The sequence below is a fragment of the Dioscorea cayenensis genome, unplaced genomic scaffold (genome assembly GCF_009730915.1).
Source record: "Dioscorea cayenensis subsp. rotundata cultivar TDr96_F1 unplaced genomic scaffold, TDr96_F1_v2_PseudoChromosome.rev07_lg8_w22 25.fasta BLBR01001123.1, whole genome shotgun sequence".
Lineage (NCBI taxonomy): Eukaryota > Viridiplantae > Streptophyta > Magnoliopsida > Dioscoreales > Dioscoreaceae > Dioscorea > Dioscorea cayenensis.
The window spans coordinates 470-12,942 of NW_024087514.1; the positions used below are offsets into that span (position 1 = coordinate 470).

The window sequence follows — 12,473 nt, forward strand, 5'->3', positions numbered from 1 at the left end:
ATGACCGTCTTGCATGAACAGCCATATAGGAGAAGAAATAGAAAACAATGGTGCACTAAAGAAGGCTGTTGTAGGATGAGACAGCTCATTTGCCTCACTAGGATGTGCAAAATAACACTAGGAGGGAGCCCAAGAAGAAACCAATTAAAGACATTGGGGCTAAGGGAGGGGGCACCCCACAGCTCCTTAAATGGTCTCACTGCCATTACTAGTCAAAGCAGAAAGTATAGCTACACTAACACAACCACCCATAAAAGAGCAAGATAAACCCGTCATATATAGATAACTGCAAGAGGTCAGGAGACAGGAATGGAGAGGTGAGACCATGACCATAACTCGTTTGATAAGTGACACTTAAACATAAGAAAAGTCTATAACATATATAGATATGAGGAGAAGCAAAAAGGGGTTTTGCCAGGCCAAATAGAGTGAGAAAGATTGACCTGCATATCTCCAAAGATAATTCATCTCTTAGATTCTCCTTGTCTCCCCCTTCAAATCCCTCACATGCTGGTGCACCCCATTCATCCAAAACGCACAATATAGAGAAACCCACACTACAAAGAAGGCAGAGTATGAAGGAAACAAAAAAAAGCTAAGTAAACAAATAAAACAAGAAGAAGAAAAAAAGAAATCCAATGTGGACGGACATGACCACCTCATTACTCCAACAAAAGTGAAATGTAGAAGAACAAAATCACAGAGACACCCAATGACAGTACCAAATTGAAATAGTTGAAAGAATTTAAAGAAGTAGAAATCATCACCTCCACTCTTTGCCTTGCTGTTAACTCAGCTGCCTCCTCCCATGCACCCATTGTTGAAATATAAGGTAGAGAGGTATAAATATTATATAAAAATATATATATATATATATGTAGCAGTTGATGATGGAGCTTACAAGCTAAGGGAAGTCATGGGGAGAAAACATGGAAGAAGGGCCAATGGAACCACCTCCTTGAGACCTGTTGGTGCTACTATCATCATCATTACCATCATTCATTTTGCACCCCAATTGAGCAGCAGCAGCCATTCCAAGATTCAGATAAACCATTCTTGAATCCAAGCTGAGGTTCACCATGCTACTGCTACTACTGTTCGCATTGTTGCAAGTACTAGACTCTGGATTCATTGAAGGATAAGTACCACTTCCACCACCACTAGCTTCTTCTCTTGATAAAACCATAGCTGCGGATTGAACAAGCTCGAGGCACAGCCGGAGCTTGTTCGGCTCGACGTGGGATAACCCCGGAACAGCGCCCTTAAAGAGGAAATCTGAGGTGAGGCTACGGAGGATGTCGAGAGGGGTAACGCCGTCGACGGTGCGGATGTTGGGGTCGGCGTGATGGTCGAGGAGAACGGCGACCATGTCGGGGCAGACCATCTCAGCGGCTAAGTGAAGAGGGGTTTTGCCGGCGGGGCCGGCGGGGCAGTTGACATCGGCGGCTCCGAGCTCGAGCAAGGCTTTCACGACCTCACGGCTGCAGTTCTCAACGGCGTAGTGGAGAGCTAGCGCATCGTCGAGGTTGAGCCCTTCGCCCATGACCATAAGCTTAACGAGCTCGACGTCCGAGGAGTCGAGAGCGCGGCGCATGCGGCGGATCTTCTGGTGGTCCTCAAGCTCAGCTGGGCCAGCGCCGACGACGTCGATGGGGGGTGGTGGTGGTGATGAGGGTGAGGCATGAACGTGGAGGTGCGGCGAGCGAGGGAGGATTTCAGCCGGAGTTCTTCAATCTTGGCGACGACGTCGATGGGGAGATGCTTCGCGAGGACTTCCGGCGGCAAGCCGGATTTAGCAACGAGATGCGAGCAGGTAGTCCAGAGTTGGTGCATGTCTTGCTTGCGCGACGCCATTAACACCTTCATCACGTCCTCGATGGACGCCTTCTCCACCATCGAAGCCAACTGTTTCTGCGGGCATTTAGATCATCATACATATCATGATTAGTTTCCCAATAAACAATTGCATAAAATATAACAACCCATGGTTGGGTAGCAAATTGGGGATAAACCCTAGTTTCGGACCTGGGTGAGCAAAGCGAGTTGCTCGACACCAAAGGATCGGGCGGCGGAGAGAGTGTCGAGAGCGAGATCGACAGCGGCAGTGCAATGAGTGTGCCAGCAGCCGCGGTCAGGGCAGTTAGGGCGAGCCTCGTGCTTCTGAGGCACGACCGAGACTTGACCGCTGTAAAGAAACTGGAGCAGCAGCAAGAAAACCTCGTAACTGACGGAATTGACCGGGATGACAGCGCCAGGGCTAGTGCGACCTCGCGGAGAGGTCGATGGAGAGCGGTGAGCGCCGCGGTCGAGAAACGGAAGCCCTGGTGGTGGTTCAGGGCCGCAAAAGAATTTACGGAAAAAGAGGCTTCGAGCGGCTAGGATGCAGCGGTGGGCGTGGACTAACCGACCTTCAACACTGAAGGTCACGTCGCTGAACGCCTCGCCGTTGATGAGAAGGTTGAGGTAGTCAAGTGAGAGCGATCTCAGCGTTTCGTCTTGCCCGCCACTCATCCTGAAACCACTCTCTCCCAAGTGCTCTTTCACTATTTTCTCTCTCCTCTGCTGCTGTTGCTGTTGCTGCTGCGGTTGCTGATCAGATTGGGAGGTGATGATGATGATGATGATGATGATGCCCTTGCGAAGAACTCATGATGGATTTGGTATGTTGGTTGGTTTGGAAAAAAATTTTATCCTCTCGCTTCAGCAATCTTCTCTTCTTTTCTAGAGAGAGAAAGTGAGAAAAGAGAGAGAGAGAAAGAGCGAGCAATTTGGGTGGCTGTGCTGGGCGGCTGAGGTATATATATTTTAAAAAGTGGAGGAAATAATTAAGGATTGGATCAGAGGATTAACAGTGAGTTTAAAGAGTTAAATAAAAGAAAAGGGAAGGTGAGAGAAGGGACAGACAGCTTCCCTGATGAAAGCAAAAGAGTGGGGTGAAGGAAGGAGAGAGGACACATTCAGTTCTAGTGTCAATTGCTTGATGTGGATCGATAGACCCACCCTCTCTATATTTTTTTATCACTTCATTTCGTGGGTCCCGCATATAGGCAGTAGTGAGAGCGAGAGAGATATATATATATATATATACACGGGCATAGTGTATACAGTATACTTGGGTAATAATGCAGGACCCCATTCATTAATTGGGTGTGGGTTCTGCTAAATACATTGAGAGAAAGAAGCCTATCTATCAGAAACGCTTCTCTCTATCTACACGCATAGCTTCTCAGTCAGGTTTATGGCCGTGTCGGCTTTTTACGTTTCTTATTGTGTTTTTCTTCCTTTTTAATAATAATATGTTTTTCTTCCTTTTAATTAATAATAATAATAATAATAATAAGGTTCAATTTTTGTATGGTTTCAAATTAGTTGTTCAATCTAGGATTAGCCAGCAGAAAATAGTTCATTTTAATGTTTGATTTAAGCATGTTTAGTTCAAAAGTGGGTTAGGTCAAAACCCCATGTTTATAACTTGTTCAACAAGAAGTGACAGCTAGTTAATGGCAAATTCGACAAAAAAACATTTATGTCATAACAAATTAAGAAGTATCAAGTAATTCATAAATTTATAAATTCCAAAATTAATTATGAAGACTAAGAGTACAATCCCTTAGGATGAAGTTGGTACTACGTATAAATGTTAAAAAAAATTGAAAAAATATTTATTAATCACCTCTGCTCTGCAGAAAAAATAGTATTGCGTTTCCCTTTTCACCTAGAGGCTAGAGGTTGAAGGTTTGATTTAAAACAACAACAAAAATTGTTTTTAGGCATATGTTTAATTTGATAAATTATTGGCGCTCTTTATTTTATTTTTGGGCCATTTGAAGGTTTGATATAAAGACGTAGATCAGCAAAAGGCGGAACCAAGGAAGTGAGAGGGACCTTGTCACGCCCCGACCCGCGGGCCCACGGGACGCGACAATCGCCGCAGCAATCCCGAGGAGGGATACCCCGCCACTCAACCCTCGGGATGCCGCAGAGCGCTAATCAACACACCCTGAATTCAACAATATACATATCGCAGATATAGAACGAGAAAAAACAATGTTACACAACGACGATGAATAACAACAACAATAGGATCACGTAAAAATACATAGGGTTCACAAAAATACACGAGAAACAACCCTAACAACTAGAGGGAAATGGTAATACACGTAAGTTTAAGAGTATTTAAATACTAAACCATGCAACAAGTTTTCTACACACTAGTGGATCCATAGGTCTTATAACATGTTCCATGACAACAACAACATACATGAACCGAAGGAAATACAACGGATGATAGAATAGTAGTAAATGCCCAAGATCCGCCACACACATCACACCTACTACCCGCAATGATCGGGAGGAAGAAGAGGGATGAGTAACTCAAGTTACTCGAGTGAGGGGAGGTTAGCACAACCTTAGCGTAAAAAATACACCAACAAAGAAAAAATAATAACAAAATCATCAAAAATACATGTTTTTACAAAAATAATACTAGTTTAGAAACTTCAACATGCATAATAGAAGTCTTTAAAAGAAGTAAAAACAACATAACAATACCAAGAAAAACCCTTTTTACCCCAACTAGGGTTTACAACACAAAAAAATTATAAAAACATGGTTTTAAATACAAGTAAAACAACAAAATATCATGGGTTTGAAATAAATAAACACAATACCCAACACTCACCCAACATAACATGGTCTAGAAAACTCTCTAAACCTTCGCCGTGGCCATGGCTAGGGTTCGGGAGCCGCCAAGGTACTCATGCCCTTGACGCTGACCCATCGGGCTCACCGGCTGGTGACTCGGCTACTCGATGAATATCCAGCCGTGGCTCTACACTCCCACCGAACGGCCCTCGTAGTAATCAGCCGGCCGACACGCCACCTCAATAGGGTCGGGCCGTGAAGACCGCCCACTGCAGAGGGATATCACCAAAACAATCACCACAATAAAATACAACTCCACTCGGGAGTACAATATCCATCCATGATCATAAATCAAGAATACCTCGCCATTTGCACGAGGACAAGATAAAACACATAAGCAAAGCCCAAACTTTTTAACACAAAATAATTTGCAAAGTCCCAACACAAGCAACAACATGGAAATCCTTTTTCCTTTCAACAATCCAAAATTTGCTTCAAGCCTAGGATTTCACCAAATCAAAGATTTCCATAACAAAACTCAAGTTTCAAAACAAAAATAAAGATTTCACAAACTCATGGATACATATATCAATCACAATTTCCACGATAACAAAACAAAAAGCCAAAAAGAGACATCCAATTTGTGCCTCAACAATAATTATCATTCACCAAATTACCAAACAAGTATAAATCAATAAAACTTACTTAAAACATGAAATGCATATATATATATATATATATATATATATAGCTATTGGCATTCTTCTAATAAAGCTATGCTAAATAATTCCACTCACAGGATCGGCAATTTATCTTCCTCGCAAGCTACTCCTCGGCTAAGCCTTTGCCTCGAGCCAAGACTTCTTCTCCTTGCCAAAGCATAACAAAACACCACAAAAATTAGCAAAAACAAACAAACAAGAAAAACCCTAAGTTTTCTAACAAACCACCCTAATTCGATCCTAAGATTAGCTCAAAACTAGGTTTAAAGGTTCCCAATGAGTTCCTAGGGGTTTTAGCTTCAATCTAATCCAAAGAAATCAAAGAAACAACTAAAGATTGCCGGTGCTACAGTAACCTCGGAAATGCTACGAAAGAAACCCGAGCCCTATCATCGTGGTTTTTCTCCCAATTTACAACTCTAAATCACAAATTTTCTTCTACAACATTCTCACACAAGATCAACAATTCAATGGCTTCAATTTAAACCTATAAACATGCAAATCCATGGAGAAATTCTAGGTTTTGAAAAAAAACTAAAACAAGGAAAATACAAGAATAAATACGGTATAAAACCATAAATCTATGCTTACCAAGCTCAATGGTGAAGGAGGAAGAGATAGGATGCTTGGTTCGCCGGAAAACTTCGCCGGAAAAAAAATAAGAAAATGGGAAGGTTCGGCCAAGACAAGGAAAGAAGAAGAGAAGAAGAAAAGAAGAAGAAGAAATGTTTTAAGGGAAAAATTTTTCGGTCGCATAAGATACGAGCTACTACGATGACAGAGCCTCTATCAAAACCCAAAGCTTCTACAGGAACAAGTCGCTACGGTAACCGATTTGCTACGGGATCGAGTCGCTACTGAATGTGGTCGAAAAATCTATAGAAATGGGCTATAGTAATCTACAGTAAACACTGGGTATAACAGACCTCTCCAACAAACCTACTCTTCTTAAAGAGGGTATTCAAAAATAAATCGTTATTTTATATTTAAAATAATGTAATGATTTTTTATTTAAATGTTTTTCTATATAAAACATGGTATGCTTGAATGGTTAGTGGGAATGGTTTAGGGTGTGCCATATACAATTGTGAATTTGGCTTTTCAATTTATTTTTTAAATTTAATTTTAATTTAAAAAATTTACAAAAAAATTAGTTCATGACAGGGTATATCAAATATACTACAGTTTTTACAAATAAATTATAGTTTGGTTGTTTATATTAAGAGGGATCGATTTTAACTTTTTCAGAAAATATAAAACTCGAGAAATGTAGCTACCTCCTCTTACTCAAATATCTCATACATTCTTCACTGACAATAGCAATAGTTCAAATTGTGGTTTATGTTTATATGTATAGAGAGAGGATCATTCTTCTATGGATGTCCATAGATAAAAATCTATGGATGTCCATTATCAACCGTTGGATCTCGATCCAATGATTAACATTGATGAGCAGTAGTTTCTATAGTAACGCATATAGTAATTACTGTTTGGAACAGTATAATTGACAGTGATACTGTTCATCAATGTCACCCATTGGATCGTGATTCAACGGCTGATAATTGGATGTTTAGAAATTTTTTTATCTATGAATGTCCATACAGGATGTAAATTCATATATATATATATATATTCAAATTTGTTATATCTTCACACTATTTTTATCGGAGATAATTGTACTTTGTTGGATATTTTATTTTTTTACGCTTTGCCTTCAGCCCCCTACCAACTAATCCTAGTTCCGCCGTTGTAGGTCAGTGAGATGTAAAATTTATTAGTGCAAATTATAATTTGGAACATTTGGCTTAAATGAAATGAACCTATATTAAATTTTAATTAGCTGTCGCCAAGTCATTGTTATGATTATAATTTATCAATGTCTTTTCTTATGTGGATGTTTGTAGTGCTAGAAGCAAAGCCATTTAAGCTTGAGGATTCAATCAGCACTATTAAGCATAACCATGAGTTTCTAGGATCTCAAGTGATCCAGATAACATAGCACCCAACATCGTCGCCCTTGCCTAATGCATCCAATTAATCATTAATGGCACCTCCAAGGAGCGCAAATTTCTAGCCTCCTCACACCAGTCATCATCCTGAAGCCTTTTTAGTGTGTTGTTTTTGTTTTTCTATCTATATCAACTTATATATGTTTATCCACTCCCAGTGGATTTGTTTTTGGTATCTGTAATCATCTTTGAGTTTCTGTACTCCTATTTATTGTGGTTTTTGTACCGATTTTCTTTTTCTTTTAACAAAGTTGTGATTAATCCACTTTTTCAACCATATATATATCTTGAAGTTGAAATTTTGTCACTTACATTTTATTATTGTTATACTGTTTGTTATTGTTTTTGTTTTAATGTGAGAGCATGTTATGACCACATTATTACAAGAAAGTAAAATTTTTACAAAATTCTTTATTTCTTTAAAAATTGTCAATGAAGTCAAGAAATTGTTTCAAATAAATTAAAACAAGGGGGCAAGAAGAAAAAAGATAATACAAAACCGTTACAAGAATTTTATTTCTCTAAATAATATTTAAATACCACATAAACAATTCAATCAATACTATAGCATGGTAATATCAAGGACATGGAAGAGACTTGCCTTTTCAATATTATATATATATATATATATAACATGCATATGCATACACATATATATACTTATCATATTATAATTTTTATATCTATATTAAGATTAACAAGAAAAAAGAATGAGAATTTTGACAAATCGAGATCCCACTCTTATAAAATTTGGGGATGAGTTTTGTGTATAAATCCTATTGAGATTTGAGATAGTTCAGGAATAATTTAGAGGTTAAAATGGAATCAGTATCATATTTATCATTTTGAACTTCTATATCTGTGATCTTTACTTGTGAGATGTATATTATTTATGATATGCACATGTGTGTGTATATACTAATGTTTTTAAAGAATACATGTATTTTACAAATTTTTTCACAGACAATAAATTATGTGTAAAAATTAATAAAATTAATAAATAAAATAAAATAAAAAAGCACACTGTCGTAGAAAATCTATAATAAAAAAAACTAAAAAAAAACTATGAGTACATCGTAGAAGATGATTTTCTTATGCTATTGGATATTGAATGTACATAATAATGACTATATTTATTAATATTATTTTATTATAATAAAATTTTAAAATATATTTAAATAAATCATAAACTGATTACAGATAATTATTCTAATTTTCTTTAGATATAATTTGATAACTTCAATTTTCTAAGCACACTCATTTAAAAAACTCTTATCATTTGAAAATTTATTAATTCACATAACCACCAATACTTTTCAGAAACATGCAACTAATTTCGTGTATTAATTAATTCACTCATAAAGGCAAATAATAACAGAGAAACCAGCACAATAATAATGAGAACAAGGTTAAAAGAAAAAGTCTAGCAGTCATAAACATCGTGCTCCGCGTCACTATCACTTTCCATCCCTACTCTCAGTTCTTGGAACTCCCGCCTCCCAAAACCACCCTCAAACCAAATCAAATCATACTTAGTAACCTCCTCAATATTAACACCAACTCCCTCCAAAAAATTAAAAATATATATATATATATATATTTTTTTTAAATCACCAACTCCCTCCCTCTCCATCTTTCTCTGATGCTCTCTCACTACAATCCATTGATTGACTCATCACTGACTGTCTTATGATTCGACTGCCGTGAAGTGACCTGTGACTACTCATTCCCATCCCTCCTTTTTCAAGTGTTTTGACTCTTCCTTCTCCCTCTCCTTCTCCCCTACTTTAAGAACACCCAACTCCCACTCCATCTATCAGTCCTCCCCTCTGCAGCTGCTGTCTCTCAGTATGCATGATGGGTATGTATCCTCCTACTCCGTACCCTCTCTCTCTCTCTCTCTCTCTCTCTCTCTGTGTCCAGTCCACTCATAGTCCCCATTTCATTTCCACTTACACGTGCATCTGTTCTTCTTCTCATTTTTTCCTCCATCCATCCCCCTACTTTTGCACTTTTGTTCCGTATGGTAACAATTCATGACTAGGTCAGATTTTGTAGTAGTGGTGTTAGTGTTGAGTTGGTTTTGGTTAATTTACTGGCAGTTTTCAGACACACTGAAACCTTCACTGGTTTTTTACATGACCTCTCGGACAGACATTACTGACATTTTTGCCTGGTTTACCACTCTTCTTTTACCTTTTTTAATCTCTATGCAACTTAACAAGGTAATTTTGAGGTGGTTTCTTTTCAACTATTTATCTTGGGTGAATATGGTAATGCAAAGTTGCAAACCTAGAAACATTTTTTCTTCTCTCTAGCAAGTTCATATGTATGTAAATAGATAAGTTTACTTGGGTATAACCAAAATAGGGTTGGTCCTAATTAAATGCATCTTCCTTTCATTATTTTTTAATATATATTTGATGTGTGACAAATATTATTTATCCTTTTATTACTCAAAATTTAAATTGGATTAATATCTTCTTTTCATGTGCTAAAATTTTATAAATTTTATTCTATTTTTTTCTTTATTTTTTTAACTTTTTAAAAATAAAATTTTATTATTACTGTATCAATTAAACTGATTTTGCATTTAAAAACATAAACTTTATTATTTTTTTCTCTTCACAAAATTCAACAAAATTTATTTATTTTTTATTAAATTTTTTATATATAAAAGATCAATCCTTTATGTACGGTCATAGATTTACAATTTATGAACGCTGATGGACATCGTTGGATTCTAATCCAATGGTTGTTCACTATTTTAATGAACAGTATTACTGTACTTATAAACAATTGCATATTGAACAATGGGATGCATAGTATTTTTATCTCAACTGTTCAATCAATTCAGTATCCAAACTCATTTCTACTAGTCCTACAGGTGTAAATCCAAAAAAACTACAGAGGGACACGAGAACAATCCTAAGGAACCAAGTACCATGGTCAAGCATTGTTCATAACACTGTTTATGCACCAAGATGTGCCTATCTCTCTCATCCTTGCTCTCACTCTTCCTTTTTTTAAATCTGAGGACGTCTTTGTGGACATCCCCGGATGATCTTTATATATATTATTAGTTGAAGGAAGAAAAAAAAAAGGTTGTTAAGATATATTGAAGAATTATTGATCTAATCCTTATTATTATTTTTTTACATAAATTAATGTCGGCATTTAGAAAGTGTTATATTATGATGAAAATAATTGTGTAAAAAAAGATATTAACCAAGTTTAAATTTTGGTCATTAAAAATATAAATTACACACGTGCCAAACTTTTAAACACGCATTGAAAAATAATAAAAAAGAGAGATATTGGATTGGAGCCAAACCCCACAAAATATACATGAGCAAACTATTTAGACAAAGAGCAAAATAAGGGAGAGATTTGAGTATTTTAAACAAGTGGTTTTGAGTTACAATTTATATATATGAAAATACTCTTAGGATTCTTCAACTGAGTTTGAGCCAATTGTTCTTAAGAAAACAGTAGGCTAAAAAGTGTGTGTATATATATATATATATAATAATTTGATATATATATATATATATATATAATTTTGATTTAAAAATTTCAAATATGGATTAAGAATTTAATTTAAAACTATTATTAATCTCTAAATAAGATATTACTATTTGTTTTTACTTTCAATTGAAAATAATGTTTTTTTACTATACCTTAACTAAATAATTTTATTCATTTTAGTTTCTTCAACTATTAAACATATGTTAAAATGTCAATGTATGCTAATTTGGCTTTTGATGTATGCAATACATGTTGGACCTTGACGTGGATAAGTTATTCATGTATACATCAGACAAGTACACATTTTATAAGATGATGATAGTTTTAGCAAAAACAGCATCTCAAAAGGCATGGATGGAGGCATGAAAATAATCATATATAGTTAATCAACACTGGTTATTTTCAAAGGTACATATCATTCGTTTTATGACAAATATGGTTTATTATTATTATAATGCATTATCTTTTTTATTTTAGAGATAAGTGTCACTTTCACTATTTTGTGTATTAGTTAAAGCTAAATTTCTAAATTACAAAATAAATATATTTAATGAACATTACTTATTTTATTATAAACGCATGCTTTTCCATTTTAACTTTTGTTTATTGCAAATGGCATATTTATAATGTATAAAAAATCACATTTGAGGAAAAAGTCACAAAAAAAATATTATAAAGCACATAATCAACTATCTATGAAAGCTAGCATATAATAAAATATTATAGATTGTAAGATTATGCACTTCCGCTGAAATCGAACAAAATCCCTCATATGTCTAAATATAAACCTCCAGCGATTATTTATAAAAATTAGCATACACAAAATGTTACAAATTAACAAAATCGTTGACTTAAAATTCTAATATATAAAGAAAAAATTATAAGGATACATAAAAGAATCAAATAAACAATGTCGGAGTAGAAAATTTTGAACGTTGAACACAAAAATAATAATATAAAAATTTAAATTTCTCTCTTGCTTGGTGTTTATGTAATGACATATTTATGATGTCTTAATAACCAACATAGTAAAGGAGAAATAATAAAATAACATGATCAGTTATAAATAAAAACTAATGTGTTATTTGATAAATATTTGCTTGCTTGAATTCCCCATTAGTGCTAGCTTTACGAACAATAGAGTTAAGCTTTGCGTTAAAGGGTGATTGAAAATTAAACTACGCCGGTGGTTTAACACGTGATGGATTTGAGTTTTGTCCCTGCATATTTCATTCAAAGTCCTATATATACACTCAGTCAATTATTATTACCTTCAACCATATATATCATTTGAAAAATCTTAACTCTCATTTTCTCTACAGTAATCAAACTCTAAAGCAAAAAGATGCTGGTCGGTTGGGATGAATATTTCTTATCTGTTACTACTATCCAAATATGTTGTACTTTTGGTATTATTTTTCCCTCCTTATTAAATTAAGTGAGCACTGAATCCCAAATTAATTTCACTTTGCTCATTCTGAGATCACATGGTGTCACCAAACTTTTTTAATATTGTAATGTATACCTTTTATTTTATTTAACCAATTCCTACTAACAATAAAACAGTAAA

General features: G+C 35.4%; 1 protein-coding gene across 1 annotated transcript; it reads right to left on the bottom strand.

Annotated features, from left to right (window-relative positions):
- Nucleotides 1-251: 251 nt before the first annotated feature.
- Nucleotides 252-2,544, bottom strand: LOC120255657 (BTB/POZ domain and ankyrin repeat-containing protein NPR5-like). The gene is given in 3 exon segments (XM_039263430.1): nt 252-1,663; nt 1,666-1,911; nt 2,026-2,544. Coding segments are annotated over 3 exon segments (1,491 nt in total). The 5' UTR covers nt 2,512-2,544; the 3' UTR covers nt 252-904.
- Nucleotides 2,545-12,473: the final 9,929 nt, after the last annotated feature.